The sequence below is a fragment of the Labrus bergylta genome, chromosome 17 (genome assembly GCF_963930695.1).
Source record: "Labrus bergylta chromosome 17, fLabBer1.1, whole genome shotgun sequence".
Lineage (NCBI taxonomy): Eukaryota > Metazoa > Chordata > Actinopteri > Labriformes > Labridae > Labrus > Labrus bergylta.
The window spans coordinates 23,762,223-23,788,174 of record NC_089211.1 but is presented as its reverse complement, the minus strand read 5'-3'; the positions used below and the strand labels follow the sequence as shown (position 1 = coordinate 23,788,174).

The window sequence follows — 25,952 nt, the reverse complement described above, 5'->3', positions numbered from 1 at the left end:
GTGTGTGTGTGTGTGTGTGTGTGTGTGTGTGTGTGTGTCCCAGGGTCTGTGGGAGAATGAGAAAGCTCGAGCACCACACCCTCCTCACATCCTGTGGCAGGCCTGTCCTTGTGTGTGTCTCAGGCCGGGGTCCAGAGACATACCAAAGCCCTGCAGTCCCAGCACTCTGACATAAACACTGAGCCAGAAAAAGGAAGTCTGTGTGTACTTGCTTTGTGTATGTGTGTGTAGTTGCAGAGTTTTTCAAATGTCTATGCAGCGACATAAACGAGGCTACTGTCATCTGTGTATGTGGCAAGGATTTTTTTTACACCCTTTCAAAATGGTGAGAAATGATCACAAGAGTCAAAAGAGACGTTTTCTCAACAATAACTGAGGTGCAAAAAATGTTTAAAGTAGGGGTGGGAATGGCAGGGTAACTCATGATACAGTGCGTTACAATACAAACTGTATCATGACGGTGGAGGTCTGAGCAGGCCGGTGCATGAAAGAGGACGGCGGTGGTTGTGGGGACGACACAGTCCGATGGTGGTGGCCCTAACCCGTCTACTCGAGAGCCCTCTGCTGCCGGGACAAGGCCTCGGCTTCTGGAATAGAGAGGGAGGGTGGGGGGGTTGGAAATAGAAATGGGCTGCATCTGACACAGCTACAGGTTCTCCTCGGCCACAGAGCAGGGGCTCTTCTTGCATGAATGCCTGCTATCTATTTTCTGCTAAACTTGATTTTGACTTCCTTAAAATGATACCTTCACATTATTATGAAACTCTTTGGTAGCAAGGTATTACAGCTGAGCTACTTTGTGAAAAAATGAAATAATACCTAAATAAAAATGGAGATAAATAACAGACAGAAGCAATCAGTCTAAGATTAAAACCATTTCCAATTAAAATCAAACAAAAATGCACAAAGAAACTTTTTTAAATAAACACACTTTTGGCATTTTAACCGTCTCAAAGCATGTCATGTGATTTAAAAGTGAGTTTCAGGTGTAAGTATTTTAGGCTTTTTCTGATTTTACTAAAACTTACCTAAACTTTTTGATCACACAAGTCACTTTATATCATCACTGGTCACTTTAACTTGTCATCCACTACACATAATTTGTAATTGTCTTGTATTGCTCAATTATATTTATATTCTTTTGTATATACATCCTGTTGTTTCTATCTGTATTTATCTTATCCATCCTGTGAATTTTGTATTACTTATTTCTCTGTCTTGCTGCTGCAATGCCCTTTGGGGATCAATAAAGTATTATCCTATCCTATTTTAGGGTTTCAATAAATGGATAATCTTTTAAATTATCACATTAAACTCTCATTTAACTTTTAGGCACGTTACATAAAAGTCAGGTATTTGTTTTTTGAACCACCGTCTAGCTCTACAAAAATGTTTCCACTGCTCCAAACACCTGGCACTTCCATTGTGTTGCATCAGTGAAGACAGGATGTTAGTCGTGCCGTGCTTCCTCTCAGTACGTCTGAAGGCTTTTATTAGTAAGCTGGTACATATCTCTCCGGGGACGTCTCTCAATAATGCCCACTTCTCTGCTCACAGACATCCGGAAATCCACCACTTTTCTCCAGCAAAGACCTCAATCCCACTAATGACTCTCTAGGAAACGACAGTCAGCAGCAGAGGGATTTGAAGTGAAAAGCAGCAAACTTTCTTTTTTTTTCCAAATGCCGTCTGACGCCCTCTCAAAAGTGCATACATGAAATCCCCAGCAATTTAATATATATATGATTCAAAGAGGGGATTTTCCCAGCTACAGTTCTATAATCTGACTAATTTGAATTTCTTTAGGGCCCTGAATCGAGTTTTCAAAGAAAAGCTTTAACATAAAAAGTGGAGCACAATCATTGCATGCATTCAAGACCCTAATATCTGGGACCACAAGTGTGAATGTGCTATGAGCAAATCATAGAAATCATGATATCTAGATAAATATATTAACTCTCTTTTTGTTTAGAATAAACGAGGAGATTAAGTCAAAAATCAGAGTCGCAGTTCATGCACGGGAGTAAAGCTGTAAACGGGTGAGTGATCCAGGGCTTTTTACACTTTCCTTCTTGTTCAAAATAAAGATATGATTTTTTTGGGGGGGCCTGTTTATAAGGGTCATATTCTGTATATTAAGATGGACGGAGCATCGGCTGCCTGAAAGTGAAGCCAAAAGATTTAAAGCTCCCCCTGCTGGCTGGCTGCAGGATAGGTCCTAAACCCCGCCTCCTCCTTTTAAAAGATGGTACATGGGTCAAATTATTAAGTCAAAAAATACATTATAGTAAGTCATTATCATTTTTATTTGGTTATTTGTTATTAAAAAAAAAAAGAGAAGATGTAGTGTCATTACGGACAGCTATGATGACAAACGAGGAGAAGGGAGAGAAAATGTAACAAAACTAAAGCTACAGTCAATGAACGTTGCATGACTGTCAGTGTCAGGGTCCATAGCAGCAGGCCGTTCTCACCAACAATCCCGAGGAACAATCAGGATTTGCAGACTTCTTACTAAGCGTCTGGCAGGGAAATGTCTGAGATTAAAGTCAGGGTTTAAAATTCAAAAGTTTGGGTTCACACATGCAGCTCACCCAGAACATTTGGGGACATTTTCAGGAGGTTTGTTCACATGTTTATTGAGCTTTAAGCTTCTTCATTTTAAGAGGTACAGTTTAAAAACAACTTCAGATACATCACGCAACAATTCAAGTGGCTTCTTTTAGTTTGCCAAGATTAATGATGGGCTGGAGCTAAAAATCTGGAGTACATTTAGAGATAAACACGTTCAACCTAACAATTGTTTTGCTGATGGTTTGTTTATCTCACAATCAAGCTCAGCCGGCCTTCCTTTGTTTTTATCACCCTCCTTTGCCTCCGATTCTCTGTACATGCTGTCCCGTCCTATTACATTTCCTCCTTGCTCGTCCGCTCAGTGCCATCGGTCCTGCTGATGGTGCAATGCCACTCACACTTTGTTAGGGCTTTACTGCTAATGTATTAGACGTTAGAGAGCTCCCTGTGCAGCTGCAGCAGCGTGCAGTAGCTGATAGCCCCCGTCAGTGAGAGGGCCCGTTTGTCTGACTTGTTTATTGCCGTGGTGCATGCGAGGCTCACCAAAAGATCAAGAGGTCATCATCTCTGTTTTCAGACTCTCTCATTAGAATGATTGACACTCAACTGAGGAGAAACAAAAACCACAGGTATATACTGTGAGTGCTTCCAGTCTGGGGGAGATAAAATGTCTGATGGTGCTTTTTCAGTTCAACAGACCCGTTTATAGAAAATCTGCACAAGCTGTCACTTTCGATTTGCCTTGATTCACTCTCCCTAACTACACGCAATAATCGCATTTATATGAAATGGACGTCAAGGACAGCGAAGCTTTTGGATCTGTAGAAAAGCCCGAGGAGATCAAATAGCTGAAATGTTGAGACTGTTGCACAAGGATTCCAGGGGTTCAGCTGTGGTTTTGGCATAAATCTCCGCCAGAGTCGCTGTCTGATAAACCAGAGCGGCTTCTTTACCATCTGTGCTGAGTTAGAGAGCTACTGTAGATGCCTCTTTAATGAAGCCGTCATTAAGACTGCAGGAAAAAGCATGAACAAAAAGAAAAGAGGGCATTGAGCTGGTACTCCCTTTTCATGTAAAAACAATTCAAACAGAAGTGTACTTCTTTATGGAGTGACAATGTGAAGGAAAAAAAGAAACACATATAAAGAGTGGTGGATTTCTTGAAGTTGAAGAATAAAAGTGTCCCTAAAAATGCTGCTTTCTTTTTCTTTTTTTTTGGAATGTCAAAAAATACCGATCATATCTGTCTATAAACGCGCAGTAAGTAAATTTCTGAATCAAAACTGCATGACAAAAGATGACTTTTAGGGTGGCGGGGAATCATGGGAATGATTCTGTCTTTGACTACACCCCACCGCCCCACCCCTCGTTGAAAACACACTCCGAGTTGACCGTAGTCAAGACGACCGGGCGAAACTGGAGACCTGAGGAAGAGAATAGTTTCACCGACGAGGCTAATGTATCCGAGTATAATCTACATGACGTTTTTTTTAATCTTTCAGTTGCAGTTACTGCTTCCTTGTGCAGCGGTCTTTGACATAACATACGGTGTTTCCACGGCAACGATAAACATGTGGTGTCTGCCATGGCACGGCCGGCGAAAAAACCACGGGCTGTTACTATTTGTTACGATTTTTTCAGGCTTTGGTAACTGATGGAAATATTTGAGGTAATGTAAGTACTCAACAATAAACATATAACACATTTAGGCAATTATTTATTAATTTAGATAATTTTGTGTAAAAATGATACATATTACAACTACCTTAACTATAAGACAACCACAGACACATCCAGCTGAAAGACACCAGTTAACACGATCACTCTTTAAACCGTAACACCGGTTAACTTCAGTTAATAATAATTGGAATCCCACCTCTGGTTTGACAAACCAAACATTGGTGGAAGAATCTACAATAAAAAGATTATTTGTATTCCCCCTCATACTCGTCCTTCATTGATTACTTTTGGATAAGTTAGTCGTACTCCTTGGGAAGAAGCTGTCACTGTTTTGGGTGGTCTTGGTCTTAATGGACCCAGAGGACAGCTCTGGAGCAGATGGCTGCCCGGCTGAAGACGAAAACCTCCACCCTGTCTGCTCCTCCCTCATGTCACTCAGTCCCGTTTGATGTAGTACCCTCCCAGTGAACATCATACTTGAGAGCAGACTGGGATGCATCAACGATCCATAAAATTGACCGGCCTGGCTTCTTCAGTTGCACTTATACGTTGAGCCTCCGAGTTTAAAGCACACTTTGAATAACAAAGACCTCACAGGACAGACAAGTTTTTACCGGTCCGGTTTTTTAAAGATCGACGAGATGAGTGAGCGGGTAAAAGGGGTCGTCTGAGGATCTCTGAGCAGTGAATAGTTTTGTTAAGAGATATGAGGCGTCATCTTGTTGAAAGGAAACCATTTGGTATAATTGTCTCCAGATCTTGGTTCAAACTCTGAGAACACGAGCGGAATCATGTCTAAAATAAATGGATTATATCCCAAATGTAAGCTAACTTCTCGTCCACTTCTGAGAGACAAAGATTGAAAATTGATGACTTTAAATGTTGCACACTTCCAAGCGTGCATGAGTTTTATAATCAACTTTTACTTTGTTCTCTGGAAATACAGAAACACAAGCTCATCGATTCAACGTGGCTGCATATTACCAGATGTCTCAAACGAACACGATGCACTCAATCTCTTCTTGTGATTCTTATCTTGTTAATATTCTGCACACTCACACAGTTCATATTAAAGCAGGCCACATGTGGCAGGTTCGGCACTCCAAAGACGATCAGGTGGCTTGCAAAACTTTGATATAATTTGACTTTCTTGCAGTGACAGAAGTCTGTTTCTCTCTCACATTCAACATACGTCTGTGTCGCTTCTTTTATACATCGTTTCATCACTGTTGCTCACCTGGAAATACAGAAATACAAGCACATCAACTCAGCGTGGCTACATATTACCAGACTAGGGCTGGGTATCGTTCAAAAATTTTCGATACCGAAACTGATACCTTGACTTCGATACCGATTCCTAAGCGATACTTTTTTCAATACCAATTTTATAAAATCCATTTTAACAAAAACAAAATTACATTACACATTATGATACAAATCTTTAGTTTTATTTTTCAGCTCCATGGCATTTTAAAACATTCAAAGCAGTTTCATAACATGAAAATATAAACCATTTTATGTCTGTTTTGATCTTGTTGACATTTTTCTAAACTTCACAATGCACAATGTAGTCAAGCCTCTCAAAACACAACAACACACACATGTGCCCCATCTGGTTAAGCAGCCAATCACCAGCATTATTAAATCCTGGTACAACAAGCATGTTGCATGCATATTAGCTCACTGACGCTGATGGTAGATATGATAGGTATCTTAATTTGGGATCGAATGAAAAGCCATTTTGAAAAGCAATTCGATCCTTGCCAAAAAAGTATCGAATTCGATACCCAGTCCTACACCAGACATCTGGGTCGACTGAATAAGATGTGTATCAATGACCCCTGTGCTGCCCCAAAAGTTCCTGTGTAATAACTACTCGTCTTAAACCACAAATAAAGCTCTCTAACGTCAAATACATTAGCAGTGAGGCCCCTAACAAAGTGTGAGTGGCATGCTATAGCATACAAGTAAATGCATCGTTAAAATTAAGAACAACCAAAGAGAGCCATGTTGCAACAACTTCAAGATGGATTGACCTGACGTTCATTCCCTCCAGATGATGAACAATCGATTTAATCATCCCTCTTTGTGTCATTTAACAACACAAACAATTCAATGTTTCATCCTTATCTGGTGAAATATCTCCAAATCTGTATTGAAAAAATAAGAACTCTACATTCATGGTTCCAATATGATATATCCTTATGTCTTTAGCATCCCCCTGGACATGTCGTCTGGCATCAGAAGAAGTTTGAACTCTTTTAAACTCTCCAGCAATCAATCAGCTTTATCTATGAGCCGGATTTTATGTGTCTAACATCTTTGATTACATGTTAACACAGTTGTTTTTTTATGAAACTAAGCAGTTTGTTTCATGTCTTTCTAACCGTTTTTGAAAAGAGTTCTGTTCTCATGCCAGGATCACTTCCCCTGTTTAGTCTGTTTCTGCAAACATCTGGATAATAAACCACAGCAGAGATCTAAAGATACCCCTCACGACACAAGAAACGGCCATGCTGGAAGTTGGCAAAGAAAGGACGGATTTTATAGCCAAGAAATATTACATTTCTCTTCATGAAACAGTGTTCTTCATCGCCGTCTCCGTAATTCATATTTCAGAAACAGAAAATTAAATCATTCTGCGACAGTAAAATATTTTGAGGATTAGCATCGCAGCGTGGTGGGTGTACACACTTCCACAACCCCAAAGAACAAATCTCAGGGAGACGGCGGGCCACAGTCGACTCGCAACAGATCCAAACACTGGAGAATTTGATTACTATGGTAAATAAGCCAATCAGACTCGCATGTGTTTCTGAGACGCAGAGTTTTCCAGAGTGTATAAACTCTCTAATGTCTCTAAAATGTTGATGACAGGCCGGCAAAGAGAGCTGGCCGCAAGACAACAGAGACCGAGAGGCCGTGTAAAGGGACGTTTTGAAGATTACTTGCATCCTAAATTAGACAAAAGGACAAAATTAGTCAGGGATATTTTTTGGTTTGTTCAGCACTTTAAGAAGTTCTGCCTCGTCTGTTTTAAGTTGGCTGCTGAAGTGGAGCACAGGACCTCCAGCACAAATGTCTACTGGATGTGCTGTGTGTAACACAGAGGTTGAAAAAGGAAGTGACGGTATATCTGCAGCAGGCCCTTGGACAGCAGGATGTCCTGTTTTCAGCATGGAAATCCAACAGAGCAGCAGAGACCCCCAACGCTACATCTCCAGACTTTTTACTGGGTCACGACTGAATCAGAGGAGTTGAGCAAATCGTAAAAATGATAAATGGACTTCAGCTTGTAGAGCGCTTTTCTTGTCTTCTGACTACTCAAAGTGCTGTTACACCTACACATTCACACACTGATGTTAGAGGATGCTGAGTAAAGAGTCCATCAGAAGTAATAATAATAATAGACTTTATTTGGCATGGACATCACAGATACATTGGATGAACCAGATGCATTGTTTAAGTGTTTTAGCAAGCATGCAGGTTCTCAACACACTAATCCCATATAAACACATTCATACACCGGCTGACGAAACAGCAGGAGGAACTTGGGGTTGCTCAAGGACACATTGGACATGTGGCTGCAGGAGCTGCGGATTGAACCCTCGACCTTCCAGTTATCAGACCGAGTCTATATCACTGGACTACGGTTGCCCACGGTGCACATTGCTAACCAAGCTAGCAACTTAGCATATGCTAACCTCTTGCTTCTGTCCAGACCAGGAGCTGGGGCGAGCGACTCTACCAACTGAGCCACAGCCGCCCGTATACAAAAGTTCTTCAAACATTTGCATTCCTTCAAAAGTTCTAGAGATTTCTGAGGTTGAGCTGTATGTACAGTATGAAGGCAAACAGCGGCACTCGCTGTGGTTGGATTTGCGGTTTTATGCAACATTCAAACATATATGAAACAGTTGTCTTTAGATAATGTAGAGGGGCGTCACCTTAAAGGGTTAGCTGCAGTACATGAGTGGGAACGCATCATAAATGCAGATGCTTCCTGTCTCTTAGGGTACAATGGCTACCTGAGTGGTTTGATGATCACTGCTTTCTTAGTCGACAAACATGTAAGATTTAAACCACCATTTCACCTCTGTGCTTTAGAGTTTTGACTTTTCAGAGTTGTTGTCGGGCACAGTCAGCTGCCCTCTTGTTCATGCCCCCCTCCAGGGTCACTGCGACTGCCCTTTTAGCAGAATCTGTCGGGGCCCTCTCTGACGCAGATCCTTTTCCTGTCAGAGTGAGATTTTTATTGTTCCACGGGAGCTGGCTCCTGAATCTCTCTCCTCCAGCCTTTTCCTGTTTCCTCTCGCAGAGGAAGAGCTGCTTTGCTTCGTCCTCAACCACCTCAAACACCCCCCTCCCTCCCCTCCTGCATCTTCTCTGGGACAAATCTGGAACATGGACTGCAGAGACTTGGCTTGTGCCGGCCAAGTTTTGATTTCAAAGAAAGAAAATAGTTAAAAAGAGAAACACTCCCACGATTGGATCTGTTACTTACAAAAGCTTAATGCACACACACATACACACACACACAAACACACACACACACACCGGTGCATTCACAAACAACCTCACACTGATTCTGCATCCCATATCAAATGCATGTCGGTGTGTGCTAAACCTGCGACTCGAAGTGAAGCGTTCCCATGGTGCCTCAGCACGTAGTCTCTTTGTTATCGCAGGGAAAATAGTTCTTTGTGTGCAGGGAGGGTTCAGATCATTCATACTGGAGAATGACACGACAACAAACACTTTATCTAATCCAGCTGTTTCATATGACGAGAAACGTCGTGAAAAAAGACGCTAAAGCAATCAGGGACTAAAGATCATAATAGTCTTCTTAACTTGAGTTTAAAACTATACAAATTCTGAAGATTCTTATGTGAGTTTCTAATAACTTTTGGGATGATGGTGTTAATGTAGGTGAGATTTTCGCTTAAAATTCAGCATACATTCATTTAGTGAACAACAGAGTCTGTAGCTTTTTCCTAAAAAATTAAATAAAGACTTATACAACAGTCACTGATGGGCCTCCATACGTGTGTGGTGGTGACTGTGTCTGGTCCTCTGACTGGGTTTTGATGTTTGGTTGACTCTGGATGTTTCTGGGCGGGGAGTTAATGTGTTTCCCCCTGCCAATGACAGCGCGCTGGTGATTTTTGAAATGGATGCAATTCAGCGATTTTAATGCGAACGTGATAGTCGTGGACGTAGCAGCAAAGAAACAGAAAAAAGTCATAGTGAGGCGAAACGTCAAGTGTATAAGCTTGTGTTCCAAAATGAGGGTAAACCGTGTGTTGGTTTCACTCATGGACGAAGAGTTGGCCGAGAGTTTTCAAAGTGCAAACCAACAGGTGTTGCAGCGATGGAAGCGGGTCAAGAGAAGTGGTTCAGATAGAAGTGATTGTACCCAACCTAAAAAGCCTCTGCATGTTTCTAATAAGCTCCACGAGCAGAAACGTGCTCAAACTAGGATCAATATTGGAGATGCTTTTGAAAAATGGAGAGAGGTTAGAACACAGAAAGGTTTACAGACCCATGCAGAGCTGGATAAACACTGAAGCTTCAGAGTCCACCACATGGTGACCTGAGTGAGCATGGACTCTAGAGAGGAGGGTGGGGGGAGAGATAGAATTTGAACTGCAGTACCAATTTTAAACACTAGGTGTCAGAGTAACATATTGCTCCTTTAATGCCTGAAAGCACGGTAGTTGTCAGACAAAAGATTAACAGCCCGCTGCTTAAACATCCTTTTTAAAACATTTTACAAAGCAAAGATGAACTGGTGATATGTTTGACTGTTTGAAAAGAGATAACCGGTATGGCTTTGTCCACAGGGGGCGCTAATATCAACACACACTGAGAGTTCATCACAGGAGCTTTAATGAGACTCTCTGTTTAAAATTAATTTTTATTCAAAATTTCCAGAAGCTTTATTCGTTTCAATTAAAGTATGCAGAGAAGCAGTTCATGCACTTTTCCATTCAAGCTGCTTTCTGGTTTAAGCCACCAAGCCACACCTTGAACAAGCTGTGTGTCTGTCTGTGTGTGAGTGTGTGGGCACATACATGCACACTGGTCTGTGTGAGTATGTGGTCCTGTTCTGCACACACTTAGGGTGACAAATGAATCCTGGCTGTCAGACCGACGTCAGTGAAGCTGAACTTCAAGGCAGAGGAGGAGCAGTCTGTCTGTCTTTAAATGCATGATGTCAGAAAGCTTTTAAGTCTCACATTCAAGACCCTGTCTGAACCCGGGCATGACCCCGTCTGAAGAAAAACCTGCAGAACGCTTGTGAAAAAAGGTTTCTCACAAGAGGTTTCTGACAGCCCACATAAAGTACAACGACTGAATGAATGTTGGGTTCTTGGCTTGCTATGTTTTAGCATTTTCACAGATGCATAATGGTCCTTTTATCTGGACTTTTTCCTTCCAGCTTTCCAGTAAAACTTCTGCAAGAAGTCACAGTGAGAGCCGGCGATATTCTGATAAATGTACAACAAGCAAGCGGGTGGGGTCGACATTTATGCTGCTATTGTTAGAAACCAGTTAGATCTTCACGCATGTTATAAAAGCTGCTTCAAACTCTTTTTCCTGTTTGGGAGTTTGTGCTTTTCCACCCTTTTGTTTGTACTGTGAATACGTCCAATTACACGTAGAACATAATGCTCTTATCGCAGCATCGGAATCTGTTGCTTTGTCTGCCATCTTGGATATGTTGTGAACATTGCTGCATCCTTTGTACATCATTTATTTCCTCCTGTAGAAAAGTGTTCAGGAGTGCATGTGTGAAACAACATTATAGTTATGTACTCTGTGTGAAAGCAACAAAGAAATGTACATCCATGATCATCTGCAGATTTATGCAGTTTCATAAATGAAAGCACTGAAGTGTTTTCAGAAAGTTTGCCTGAAAGATAACCTCAGAGCTGAAAAAGTCTTAAACTTGATTTCAAGTCAGTTCATGTAACTGCTGCTGGAAGGAAGTGGAGGTCGGAGCAGGCCGTGCATGAACGAGGACGGCGGTGCTTTAGGGTACAACACAACCCGATGGCGGTGGAAGAACTGATTTGATTATTTTCATAATTGTATAATGTTATTATTTTGTTCAGGAGGTTATTTTCAACCCCAACATGCTTTTCTTTTAAAAGCCTGAGTGTGACTTTTAAAATGTACCAAACTTTATCGCCATGGCAACAACGACAATAACTCATGGACTATTTGAACAGTTCCCTGGCAGACGTACTGTTCCTTTACTGCGCTGCACTGAGAAGCACAAACACAAAACGAGGGGAAAAAGAAACTTCTTCCTTATCGTGCAACACTGGAGCTGCAATTTGACAGATTTAATCAGACAAGTGGCTTTAAACTCTGTAAACATCGGCCTATAGGAGCTCTCTTGTGTTAAACTCATGTGTAAGGTTGAGTTAATGCAAACAGCCTTTAAGTACTGACTGCCTTCTCTCGTCAGGATTATAAAAAGCAGCAGAAGGCCGAGAGGTTGAAAAACGTTGACCCACCTTTAAGATGTCTGCTCTCTGCAACACAATGAGGGGGACAGAAAAAAATGCTTCAGAATCAGATTTTGCGAAGCAGCTTGAGCAGGATGGAGGGTGTTTGTGCAGGAGAGGGGTTTTATCAGCGCCAAACACTCACAGGAAGTCCGGTTTGGGATTGTCCATCCAATTCCTGCGTTCCACAGGAAGCCCTGCATAAAAAGCAAGTGAAAAACGCCCGTAGACATTTCATTTGTCGGCGGTCGACTCACAGGGAGCACCTTTTCGAATCGGCCGTGAGGTTTTTTGAAATTTGAAAGCTTCAAAACCCTCGAGCTTTTAAAAAGAAAACCAGCACCATGGAAGAGTCGTCTTATCCACTGGTCCGGCGGCCCCTGCCCATGGCGGCCGCTCAGCCTGCACGCGCACATGAACCTGGAGACCCTGTTCTGCGAGGGTGAGATTGAAACACTTTTTTAAAAACATGTTTAGATACTTTAACCCTGTTCTGATGTCTTTTATAATTAGGTTATTAAGAGCTGCCTAATAAAATCTGTGTGTGCAGTCTGAGGTAACAGGCCGACTCTGAAGGGTTTTTACTGATTAAGATATTTTGTAGAAACTTTTAAGCATATTTATTTTTGCATAATGCACAGAGGTCGCTGTATGAAGGTAGACGCAGTAAGTGTGGATTTCCTGTCTGGTTGTGGTCCCCCTGCCTCTCCAAGATGATTGGACAGTTTATCTGCAGCCTCTGATTGGACCGCTCAGTTTAACCATTCGGAAAGCTTTGCCTAACTTTGTTTGACACTCGCACTGTGACACAATAAAAGTGAGGATACTTGACACTAAATTAAAACTGGACAACACAGTGTGCATCGTGTGGGTCAGTGTGTTACTGTGGGGTTTAAGCTGTTACTCATACTGTGATGTTTGGGTAATGTGTTTGGTTTTAATGACATTATATGTTTGAGTACGGCCATTTGCTTCATGCTGTTTGTGGGACAAAAAAAGGGCCTTTCATTTTAGAGTTTTTTGATGGTTGGGGGTTCAATCCCCAGCTCCTGCAGTCACATGTCTGATGTGTCCTCGGGCAAGACACTTAACCCTTTCTCTCACTGCTTCGTCGGCGCTGTATGAACGTGCATGAATGGGGTTACTTACTCAGGGCTTCTCTGAGAAAATAAAAACATGTAAACTCATAAAAAGTTTTTATTTGGAGTTAGCAGTTTAAATCAGTCAAGTTTAGGGGATGCAGTTTCAGAAGATGCTTTCTTTTGACCATCTTAAATGACGTCATTGTTCATGTGAGTACCTAAAGTTATTTATTTACCTGAACTCATCCACTAAACCATCTCCCGGGGTCTCACTTGTTGTCCCACGAGTCTGCTCAAGCTCGGTCGATTATGAATGAAAGGCTGAAGTTTGTGCAGCCCGGGCAGTGACGTCACTCGCGGTAACCAAGGCAGTGCAGGCGGTGTGAGTGAGCTCGTGGTGGACCCCCAGCTGGAAGAAGTGGGAGGAGGTCCTACATCACCCCCCATGCTGCCTCTCTGACAGTCTGAGCTGCGGGAGAAACCTGACGAGAAGCGGAGTGGTTTTTTTTTTTTTAAATCATTGTTAGGACTTTGAACGCACCACGGGAATAAAACGGGACTAACTTTGGTTTTAACTGCAGCGCTCCTCTGCTTCTTGTTGTCTTTTGTTGTGGGATTAATTTGAGGAAAGCTGATTGTTCATTACACGGTTTGTGATTATTTTTGTATGCATGCACTGCACCCTTTATATCGGCTTATAACGACTTGTGTGTGTGCGTGACCGGAATCCACGCTTTCCTTGTTCTAAGCTTTTAAGCGATTATTTATTTTTAATTGTGGAGTCACCGTTCACAGTGTGAGAGGGGAAAATGTGCGAGATGCTGCTCTGTGTGAGGGGAGGATGTTGCTCCTGAAACAGCTCTCTTCAGAGGTGCTGCTGTGCTGTGAAACAGCGCCCTCTGTTGGCGAATGCAGGGAATGCATCTGCTCGAGGTTCTCCTAATGTGTCAGTAGGTCAGAACTTTCTATTTTTGGAATAATGAAGCACAACACACATGCAGATGCAAACGCAAACACAAGCTTAAAGCCGTGTGAGCACCTGGAATATGGGAGGTTAATTAAATTGCATTGTTGTTTTGCAGAAATAATTGGATACATTTTGAATATTTTAAAGGGAAAATTTCAGTCTTGCTTACCTTTCATTTGTGTAAATGTTGGTAATTTTACAAACTATTCTGTTACTATTTTTCAGAATTGTTCAGCAACTTTTGCTTTTACTCAGAAGGGACAATTGGAGACATTTAAGATTTGTTGGTAGAAGAGCGTGGGGGGTGACGTATGGCAAGTGTCGAGGCTCAGACTTGAACCCGGCACGACTGTGAAGAATGTAGTTTGTGCACATGTGGTGCACGCTCATCTCCTGAGCTAAATTGGCTTCCTCAAAATCAAAATCAAAAGTAGAAGTTGTTGTCACACACGTGCACAAACTAAAGATGCATTCAAAGTCACACCCCTCTGGTTTCTGGGATTTGTGAATGGATGCAGGCTGTAGATGGTCGTGTCCTGTGTCCGGGCGTCCAGCCAGCCGGGGATCAGAGACACATTCAAAGCTGTCATCTGAAGCTTAGCATCACCTCAGGATGAACGGAGAGTGTCCTGCAGCCTGCAGCGAGTAACCTGCGATTGCACCCACAGAAAAAAACTGTTAGTGATTTCCCAGAGGGGTCAGTAGTATCTGTGCCTGGAGGATAGGATCGCAGCAGAGCTTTTCACTGTCATGCATCTTTATTTCTTACAATCGGACAGCTCAGGGTTCTTCTAATCCTGTGCAGAATGTAATTAATCCAAATGTGTGTGTGGAGGGATAAACGGACATTTCTTTGTCTTTTTTCTTCTGTTGCTTCAATCTCAGAGTGAGAGCTGCTGCAGGTCAGAGAGAGTTCAACCTACTTTTTCCACAACATCTCAGGACTGTATCTGCTGCACACAGACACCTTCATATTGTGTCTGTTTGTGTGCTTGTTACCAGACCCTGAACATCTACCTAGTAACAAGTTTCAGATCATCTCTAAAGAAGTCATTTAAAACGTCTCCACCTGCATGTGTGCTGCTTTCTCACTCCTGTTTTTTCATGCATTTTTATGCTTTTCTTTTTTAGTATTTTGGAGTATGAATGTATTAGGGAATTTTTTTTTTGTAGATGCAAAAGAAGGTTTTCTGTGTGATGACACTACAGTCATTTTAATCTATTCTCATAGTCTGCTGGACAAAAAAATCATTTGAGACGTGAAGATATAATGTACCCAAAAAAAAAGCCACATCAACGTGCAAGCACATTCTGTTTTCTCACCTTTTTAAATCCCTAAAATTGTAAAAGCTCACAACCTATGAGCAAATGAACCACTAGAATTGTTAAAAGCAGGCATTAAGATCATGTCAACTTATTTGAAAGTGCATTAATTAAGCAATAAATGTCATATTTACTGTCTGACATCTGCATTGAACACCTTTGTTTTTTTGTTTTTTGAATACTTACAAATCTCAACTGTTCTCTTCTTACAGGTAGCTAGAGTCCTCCTCCTGCAGGAGAACACACACATTCAGCGCGAGGAGACTTTGGCACGAGCTCCACGACATCCCCTCACCCCTCCCTCCCTCCTCCCCCCCCCCCCTCCTCCTGGCACACAGAGAGAGAGAGAGAGAGAGCTGAGCGAGGGAACGTGGGAAAAAGAGGAAGACGATGTACCAAACGCTGCTCCTCATCTCCTCCCTCTTCATCCTCCACGTGATGGGCACCGCGCAGTTCTTCGCTCACCACGGGTAAACGGCTCACTTCACACTCTTCCTGTGTTTATTATGGGATGTCACTTTGGGTGATTTGGCCTCTGTAGCTGCAGAAAGGTTACTCAGACCTGTTTGCAAACCTCGCCTGCTGTAAATACTTTTTTTTTGTAACTTTTTTGTAATTGTCAAAAAAAAAAAAACTCAAATTAATTGTATTTGTTAGTTTTAATGTAGAGAAATAAAATGTAGATCTGGAGCAACAGAACAAGCAGAGCCAAACAGAGAAAATAAGTAACAATCTGAGCAAAAAAAAAACTGATAATGAAGATAAACACTAATCAAATAGCTTGTATGCTCGCCATTGTCATTTCGAGTACTACAACACTAATTTCAGGGAGAGCTTTGTCTCTAATCCAGTTCCAAAGAATACATTTTTTAAGCACAGAAAGTTTGCATCTTGCACAGCTTCGTCCTGTGCCAGGTGTCTTTGCTCCCAAGAGAAACCTGAAGGCTCTAAAGTTTCAAACTCTCTAAAACAGAAATCTATCTTAAGTCTAAAACTAGCACGGCTTCCGGGCGCAGATGGTGCTCTTTGAAAGTCTCTATCTATTTTGAGGCGGCGCTAAATGTTTGATCTCTCTTTTCTTTTCTTTTCTGTCTTTTTTTTTTTAATGCAGGAGGAGGGTGTGCGGCCAAGACCTCCGTCACAGCGTTGTCATGGCAACAGAGTCATATGTCCAGCCGGTGCACAAGCCCTACATAACCCTGTGTCAGGGCCATCGCCTCTGCAGCACCTACAAGTGAGTGTAAACCAAAAGAGAGACACACACACACACACACACACACACACACACACACACACACACACACACACACACACACTGCAGACTCTTTCATGCTCAATTTGGCTTTTAACTGTTTGATTAACGAGAGCGTTCAAGAAGAAATGCAGCTGATGGTGTTGTACCTGATCTCCACAGCAAAGCACTTCTTTCCCAATTATTAAGACCCACAAAAACAGATTCTAATTTGCATTTATGATGTGATAAATTAGGAGAATTATGAAGGGAGAAATATCCATAACTCATGCCGTAACAGTCAAAAATATTGATCATATTGCTTGATTAAATCTTAGAGCGCAGAAAATTTTTAATCTGAAGAAGATTTTTGGGGGGGGTCTGCTTCCTAAAGATTGGAGAACATAAATGGTTCACAAAGGCCTCCAAAGATCCCTCCACTGTTATGGACATAAAATAGATGTGCAAATAAGTAAAATGATACTTCTATAGTTGGGTCAAACTCTTAAGCATCTTCTTTGGGATCTGGTTGTCAAAACAGCGTTCTACTTGAGCAATCACTCGACTTTGAAACCTGTCTTTGACATGTTTAGGAGGGGGAGGTTATGAGTGCGGTCATAAATAGATCAAGACTTTCTCACCCACATATACATGCATTTATTTATTTTTTGCACAGAACTGGGTCACGGTGGCACATATTTGAGTGGAATCTAAAATATCGAGGACTTGTGTGTAACTACGGGAAATGAACTGCCTGCACCGCAGAGACCGCGGTCGTGTTTATTTTGGAACCGCTTCTCTCCCTCCTTACTTGCTCGGTCTCTCTCCAGCTCTGATGCTCTTGAGTCTCCCCTCTTACATTCCCTCCATTTTAATCTCGTATGTTTTTTTTAACTCTTACCTCCCCAACGAAAGTCAGTATCGTGTTTGGGCGATTTCTTTCCCATTTTCTTTGCTCATTATCCAGTAACAGGAACGTATCTCATGGTGGTTAAATTAGTCGATCCTTTTGTTTGCATTTAACACAACTCTTGTCACTTTTGTGTCAGATTATCATTCTGTATCTCGTTTCGTTTATCCCTCCCTCCCTCCCTCCCTCTCTCCACCCCTCCCTCTTTCCTGACACTCACTCTTGGACGATCCATGGAGTGAGCCGTGGTTTTAATATTCCAACAATTTTCTCCTCAGCCTCAACCACACGTCTGAAGGTGTTGACAGTGTAATGAATAAGTGGGGGTTCCCTAACTGTGTGTGTGTGTGTGTGTGTGTGTGTGTGTGTGTGTGTGTGTGTGTGTGTGTGTGTGTGTGTTTTGTCTCCACAGGACTGTGTACTCAGTGGCGTACAGGCAGGTGAGCAGAGCAGCACCTCCGTCCCATTTCTATCCAGAGTGCTGCCCCGGCTGGTCGAGGTTTCACTCTCACAACTGCAACCAAGGTAACCTTTAGCAACATCTGATGTGTTCATACCATAGACTGTATAAAACATGGACGTAGTCTCAGTGATGTCACCCATTGGTTTCTCAAGGAGCGTTTTAAAGCCCAATGATGACTGGAAATTTGATCTCCTCCAAACTCCCTATCAATCTAAAAACAGGCAAAGAGGAGGAGCTGACGCAGGTCTTAAGCCTCATTGAAAAACTTAGCCCCGCCCCTAATTATGCTAGTTATGCATAACTCTTATAACAGACGAGTCTATTAAGCTGTAAACATGTTATTTCTGCTATACATACAGACATTTTAATATGGGATCGAATGTGGATTCCTTGTTTTTTACAGCCTGCCTCTAGTGGACACTCACTGAACTGCATTTTATTTAGCATTTCTGCATTAGCGTCAGGGGTTTCATTCAGTGCTTTTGTTAGCTGATTGTGTTATGCTAAACCCATTTTAGTTTCTCAATGATCTCTAGGTTTCTAGGTTCCCGAAGTATCAAAGAAAGATACATCTGTGTGTCATCTGCATAGCAATGGATTCATTTCCTAATTGCCTCAAACCTTGAGTCGAAGTAAAAAGTCTCCTTTCCCTAGCTGTATATCAAACATCCAGACATAAGTGGTAATCATTTGTCCTTTTAGACTGTTCCTTAAATGCTGAATAATTTCTGTAAATGTCTCTTACAGCTCTGTGTGGACAACCCTGTGTGAATGGAGGTACCTGTTTAAGACCCAACCAGTGTGCATGTCCGCTGGGCTGGACGGGACGCCAGTGTCAAACAGGTACACACACACACACACACACACACACACACACACACACACACACACACACACACACACACACACACACACACACACACACACACACACACACACACACACACACACACACACACACACACACACTCTGACACTTCTACCTGCACAGGCATACAGGTCTCCTCACACATATTCTCACTCACAGTTTTATAAGCCCCTTTCACACATGCCCAAAACTCATGGAAACTTTTGGAAATTTTCCGGGTAAGCTGCATGTGTAAACAGACACATTTCACTACGGCTTTATCCAGACTTCTTTCTGCAAGCCCCCCATTTTTTTTGCAAGAAATCAGGGTAATCCGATGTGTGAACGCAGCAGGGCATACATTCAGGAAAATTGACCGAATGGGAGCAAGTTGGAGGGGGGTCATAACGTTTCTATCTTGCAATCAGCACACCCAGTGCAATCTTCATGCACATGAAGCTGCTTCATTAAGTTTTCTAAATTCTCGATAAGTTCTTCTTCACTCTTTTGTTGATACCCTGACTATCTCAAACTACACACAACACTGATATACTTGGATATAAACGCAGAAACTCTCACCATAGCATTGGACACTGTTTGCTGCGATGCCACTCCTGGTAGACTCCCCCCGCTTTGAGAGGTGCATGTGTGAACAAGCAAGAAAAAGAAGATATCAGGGGCAGCCTGTCTATATGTGAAAAACAGCTCTAGATATGTTTCGTTTTTGCCTACTAAGACACCTCCCATTCCTGTTCGACAGGGAACTATCTCACGCTGTGAATGTCTGGTATGAATAAGCAACTGTTTTGAAACATTTTCAGGAGTGTACTTGTGATTGAGCTTTTTGTCTTTCTTGCCTCTTAGACGTCGACGAGTGTAGCGAGCAGCATCGGTGCGCCCAGGAGTGCGTGAACACAGCCGGCAGCTATCGATGTGAGTGCAGAGACGGCTTCAAGCTCGACAGTGACGGCCATTCCTGTCCGAGCCTTCCTCTTCCTCCTCCTTCTCCTTCCACTCCCACTCAGGCAACAGTGGGTGGTCACACGGATGCGGGTAAATGAGCAGCACAGGAATGTGTGCGTGCAGTATAATTCTGTGTCTTTCAGCAGCAAAGGTATCTGGAAAAACAGAAGATGAAGAACATTGCCAGCCTCGCGGTCCATTATTACTTTTGGTACGCGCTATGCCACTTTCAACTCGTACCGTGAGTAATAATGCACTGCGACTGGTGCCGACTCCAGACAGATGTTGTGTTGTGGTCGGGGCCCCCGTGCGGTGAGCCTGGGACCCCGTTGGTCTTTGATAATGACTCCATTTACTCCTAAGAGTCCTGTGTGAGTAGAGCAAACATCTGACTCTAATAGAGCTCCCGTGCTAATACAGACATATTTTTATCCCACACACTCCATCAGTTTCCTTTAAAATGTGTTGCAGTGTCTTTTCCTACCATGAAAAAGATTTTTTTAGAAGTGTAGAAGTGTGTTTTTCCGGTATCTAAGCAACAAAATAATACATCCTCCCTCCATGTCGACTTAAGTGATCGTTGACCCCAGGATGTTTCTTTTACTGCGTCAGCGTTATTGCTTTTTTAGGGGGAATTTACGCAACATGAAGACTTACCTTTTTCCTCACTTCTTCAAATCTTTCTCCCTCCTTGGGGATTTACATGAGTCACCAAACAGTTAATCTAAAGAGGAGAGTGTCAGAAACCAAAGAGAAATATCTGTTTGTAAGTGTGATAGTGCTACATCTCTAAAGGCTCAGTGTGTACAAAACTCCCTCTGATTTTATCTGTGTTTTGGTAGAGAATATAATCATGTTGAAATGGAAACTTTTTCAGCTTCAAGAAGAGACTGTTTACTCCAATAACAACACATGAGGCGTGCAAGTATTACAGAGTCAGCAAAGAAAGAAAGAAAAACCAGGAGAGGGTGGAATAAAAGCAGAAATATGACAGATCTTTGAAAGTGATTGTGCGGGGTTATTTGTGGGAGTTTTAGCACTCAGCGCTTAGATCCCAAAAAAGAAAAAAAAAGCAAGGTCAGCAGAGATGTTTGGCTTGAAAGTGCATTCCTTCATGTGTTCAAACACACGTAAGAGGGATGTTCATGGAGATCACAAACATAAATAGAGGTTTGAACAACTCGGGGGGGGGGGGGGGGGGGGGAATAAAGTCGACCTGCGCTCTGAGTCCGAGCCAAGCTGCTGTGGAGGAGTGTCCGACTACATTTTCTGCATCTCCATCTTCCCCCCCCCCCCCCCCCCTGTCTCCTTTTTCCCCTCCGTGTTCTTGGCTTACACTTGTGTTCTCATTCCTGCTCCATCAACCCTGTCTGCTGGGGGTCATCGACAGTTCCCCCACCCTTTTTTTTCCTCCTCCTGCTCGCCCTGCTGCTCCACTCATTCCTGTCTCAGTAATGGACCACATCTGGGAGAGATTGAGTCGCTCTTAGTCTGTCTGTGAAAGCACAGCCAAACCCCGAAGTCCCTAAATTTTTGCATCTATATCTGGGTTCCCTGCCTGCTCCTGGGACGTTCCCCCTCCCCCCGCAACATGGAGCTGGAGCATGACAGACACGTCCCTCTAACTGATTTATGTGTCAGAGGCAGGATGAATAAGTGCTTGTCTATTTCTGGTGCTTTAGCTTTTTTGTCTGCTTTTCAGTAGTTCCCATAACAATCATTTTATTTTTGTTTTTGAGCTTTTAATGGAACACTTTTTGGGGTCTCACCCATGACGAGAATTCCATATAACAACAAACCTAAACTTACACAAACTAATAGCAACTAAACTATGCTGTAAACTGAAGAATTTGAAGATACTAAACTAAAAAAACAGTCTAAAAAAACGGGTTTAAGGGAAACTGATATTAGAAACAAAAATGGTAAATGGACTTGAGCTTGTATATTTATTTTCTAGTCGTCTGACTACTCAAAGCTCTTTTACACCGCAGGTCACACCTACACATTCACATACTGATGGAAGAGGTTGCTATGTGAAGTAACTAATCCCATTCATACACATTCATATGCAGCCGACAAAGCATCATTTTCAACTTAAAGTTTCCTGATTTTTAGTTTAAAAAAACATTAGAGTAGGCCATGAATCATTCAAGGAGGGTGGAAATCTTCTACAGTGTAGATCTATAAGACAGGGTTTCTTGTCCGGTGGTGTCAGGACCCAAAAGTGGGTCACAGGGCCATTTTTAGGGGGGTCATGAATGTGTGTCAAAAAATCTCTAAAGCGCTGTTTTTTTTAGTTCCATTTTTTTTTCCTGCTCCAAACTTCACTCTTTTTCATTGAATAAATCTGATTGGTTGAAAAATATCAACATTTAGGTCACAGTATGTCATGAAGGAGTTGGTGCTGGGTCCCGAGGCTAGACCAGTTGAGAGTCACTGATCTTAGAGACAGAAATAAACACACAGAAGTCCCCCCCCCCCCCTCACTTTTCTCTCTGCCCCCCCCTCCTCGCTCGGTCTCCATCCTCTCATGTGTTTTTCTGTCTTTGTGTGGTGTCTACAGGTGGAGGGTTTAGCCTTGCAGAGAATGTGACGGAGGAGGTGCAGAGCCTGAGGAACCGAGTGGAGCTCCTGGAAAAGGTACAGATGTTCATATAAAATCCACCTACCCTGATACCTCCCGTACAGCCTCACCAGGAACACCTCTGGTCCATGTATGATGTTATGATGTAAAATCTGGGTTTCCATTTAATCCCTAAAGCAAATGTTTTTAAAGTGTTTTATTAGAATCCTGTTCTTGCTAATAAAGAAACATAAAGGTTAGCTGTTGATGTCATTAATTGGAGGTTGATGTTTTTTTATGAGGTGGGTACTTGAGCATATTCATATGTTCCTCTGACTCAGACGCAGGGTGGGACCTACTGTTGAAGTCAAGACCACCCAAACCGTGACCAAGAGATACCCGAGACAAGAGTGCTCAGAGAACAACACAAGACCAAGACATTTAGGGATCCAGACCGAGTCAAGACCAAGACCAAGACATTTAGAGATCAAGACCGAGTCAAGACCAAGACCAAGACATTCAGAGATCCAGACTGAGTCAAGACTAAGACCAATACATTTAGAGATCCAGACCGAGTCAAGACCAATACATTTAGAGATCCAGACCGAGTCAAGACCAAGACCAAGACATTCAGAGATCCAGACCGAGTCAAGACTAAGACCAATACATTTAGAGATCGAGACCGTGTCAAGACCAAGACCAAGACATTTAGGGATCGAGACCGTGTCAAGACCAAGACCAAGACATTTAGGGATCAAGAACGAGTCAAGACCAAGACCAAGACATTTAGGGATCAAGAACGAGTCAAGACCAAGACCAAGGCAGGGCGAGACCGAGACTAGATCAAGCATGGTGTATTGTTTTGGTTGGTTAAGTCAAGACCACCCTAACCGTGACCAAGAGATACCCGAGACAAGAGTGCTCAGAGAACAACACAAGACCAAGACATTTAGGGATCGAGACCGAGTCAAGACCAAGACCAAGACATTTAGGGATTGAGACCGAGTCAAGCCCACGACCAAGACATTTAGGGATTGAGACCGAGTCAAGCCCACGACCAAGGCAGGGCGAGACCGAGACTAGACCAAGCATGGTGTATTGTTTTGGTTGGTTAAAACTTGGACAGGGACTCTTCAAAACCAGGGTGTCTTAGAGTGTTACAACAGAGGAAAATGGCTGCTCTTTCAATATGTAGATGGTCCGTTTTCTTTTCTGGAGTACTTTTCTCTCGACTCTAACTTCCCCTCCTCTTTCTCCCTCTGTGCAGAAGTTACAGTTGGTGTTGGCCCCCTTCAACAACTTCTTCCCCCTGTCGCTGGACGAGGGTTTGTCAGAAAAAACCACCTTACTGTCCCACTCCTTCCAGCAGCTGGACCGCATCGACTCCCTCAGTGAGCAGATCGGCTTTCTGGAGGAGCGACTCGGCACTTGTGAGTGACCGCAGGCCGACCTTTGAATGGTCGTAGTTGAATAAGTAGCTTTTAAAAAGGAGGGAAAATTCTATTTTTGTTCAAAGACCACTTGACTGCCTGGAATGCACAAACCGTTTTCAGACTCCTTCAAACAGATTAGAGACTATGTCAAAGCCAAAATGTTCCCGTAATGTAATAAAACAAAATGTATTACAGTCAATAATAATAAAGCAAATCCAATAACATAATAAAATCTTGTGCCTTGAACCTAATAACCTTTATGGCTATAACACGGTGAGAAGTTCATTTAAGTCAATCGACATGTGAGTAAAAATAAAACATTTTAAAATTGTAAGACATTAAAGTTTAAAAAAGTACATGTGTCTAAATCTGTGCTAGCAAGGCTTAGCTCCTTATGCTAATGTCTGCATGCTACCAAACCCACAATGGTGTTGCCCATCCTAATCCAGTGTTAGCATGCTAACATTAGCTTAAAGTTGAGGCTAAATGGGATGTCATCACTTTCAGGTATTTGCTTATTGAAAGCGTATAAATCATTCTGATGTGGGATAACAAAAGTGTTAATAGCTTTGATGGTGAAAGCTGGAACCACAAACGTTACTAGCCTCCAGATCAGCCAATAGAAAAATTTAATTGCAATTGCCGGGTTCAACCTGTGGAGGGCAGTCACTATGTAGATGTTAATTACTTTGTACTCAAATGCTGAGATTTGAACCTGAATTGAGCAACAACACAGCACAACTCATTACCCATACATTGGATTTAGTGACTCTTTAACGAGAGCAACGTTCACCACAGAAGAAGAAAACTGCACATGCACGGGTACTTAGGCTGTGCAGCTCTGACTAGGAAGACAAAAAAGGCCCCTGGGTGCTGAAGTAGTCGAGTGATATCTGATGGGAAGAGGAGAAACTTGGTAGCTTGGGATGATGAGCGGCAGACTTGTATAAATTGTGAAATCGACTCCTGCTCCACTTATTTAATTTTGTCGCTCAAATGGACTGCTCAGTAATGCAATCAATTCAGCTTCACAATCTGTGAGATACGACTTGAAGTTAATGCGTGTGTGACGAATCTCGTTACAGAAGCAGATTTCCCTGTGAAAACTTGTCGAAACAAAAGCATTGAATAACATGTGGAAAATGTGCCTTGGGAAGTAATGAGCTAAATCTTATTTTGTTTTATTACATTATAGTCAAAAGTTTTATTTTAGGAGTCCAGATCCGGACCAGTTATGAAGCCCTTAAACCAACAACCTTTCATGCGTGTCAGTCAGGATTAAAGGGAAATAAAATCACATTAATGTCTCAAATCATAGAACTAAATAAGTTCAATTTTCAAGAACAAAAACGTGGATCAATGACAATTTAAGGTCACATATTTCACTCCTTTTCAACAAGTGTAAATAAGTCTCAGAGCTCCCCAGAAGTTTCTTGCTCTTAATCCACTCTGATCCTGTATTTGATCATGAACAGGCTGTTTCTGTGTCTGCATCTTTAAATATGTAAATGAGCTGGGTCTGACCACGCCCCCTCTCTGGAAGCACTCAGGTGTCTTGGGCTTTCTCGCTCCATGTCCTATAGTTTACGGTGAGAAGGCAGACTCAGAGGGCAGAACAAACACCTAGCTGTGGGAGTATCACCCACCTGGGGGAGGGGTTACTGCCCTTTGTGATGTCACAAACGGCCTGTTTGAGCAGACATTTTCTGAAAAGTGGAGCAGGCAAAAGACGGAGAGGATGGACTTTTCTCATGATTGGGGGGTTTGAAGACAGACTAGAGACACTTATGTGTAGAAAAACAGTCATGTGTATTTTGCATAATATGTGACCTTTAATAGTAATATCTCAATCTGCTCTCCTCTGTAGGTTCTTGCCAGGAGACTTAACCACCAAACATGTCCAGTGAAGTGAATAACGACCCAAACCTGCCAGAGATCGTACGCATCAAGACGGATGGATTGCAGGAAAAGAAAGTTCTTGCAGTGCTACGTAGCAATCATCGCACAAATCATTTTGTTATTTTCTTTCCCCCTCCCAACGACTATTTACCTTTCTTTGCGGATTAATGTCAAATTCTCGATTGTGTAACAGTACCTGTGGCAGGGCCGGTTTCAGCATGACATCATCCCCTGTAACATCTGAATCAGACCCCTCAGAGTCAAAAGTCAAATCGTCCACTTTGTTCCTGTGTTTGTTTTGCATCAGTGCAGCTGTGTCCTCTGTCCTGAGGCGGACATGGACATCTGTATTTATCTATTTAAGTTATGATTACTGTTAGGTATTTCTCAGCGCTCCGATAGACATTTGTACCTGGTTTTCTAATGTTTTGTAATAAAAAGTCTTAATCAAAAACATGTGTGCTCACTACTGTGTAAGATTTACTGAGTTAGGTTTGCAC

The 25,952-nt window shown here is 42.4% G+C and overlaps 1 protein-coding gene across 2 annotated transcripts; it reads left to right on the top strand.

Annotated features, from left to right (window-relative positions):
* Nucleotides 1–12,003: 12,003 nt before the first annotated feature.
* egfl7 (EGF-like-domain, multiple 7) lies at nt 12,004–25,906 on the top strand. 2 transcript variants are annotated; one of them, XM_020650908.3, is made up of 9 exons: nt 12,004–12,213; nt 15,356–15,613; nt 16,255–16,377; nt 17,697–17,809; nt 18,495–18,590; nt 19,459–19,647; nt 22,121–22,197; nt 23,388–23,550; nt 25,421–25,906. In XM_020650908.3, the coding sequence occupies exons 2-9, from the start codon at nt 15,534–15,536 to the stop codon at nt 25,438–25,440; spliced, it is 861 nt and encodes a 286-aa protein (XP_020506564.2). In that variant the 5' UTR covers nt 12,004–12,213; nt 15,356–15,533; the 3' UTR covers nt 25,441–25,906. The 2 variants fall into 2 exon arrangements, with proteins under 2 accessions (XP_020506564.2, XP_029136434.2); XM_029280601.2 differs by lacking the exon at nt 12,004–12,213 and adding an exon at nt 13,358–13,502.
* The last annotated feature ends 46 nt before the right edge of the window (nt 25,907–25,952 follow it).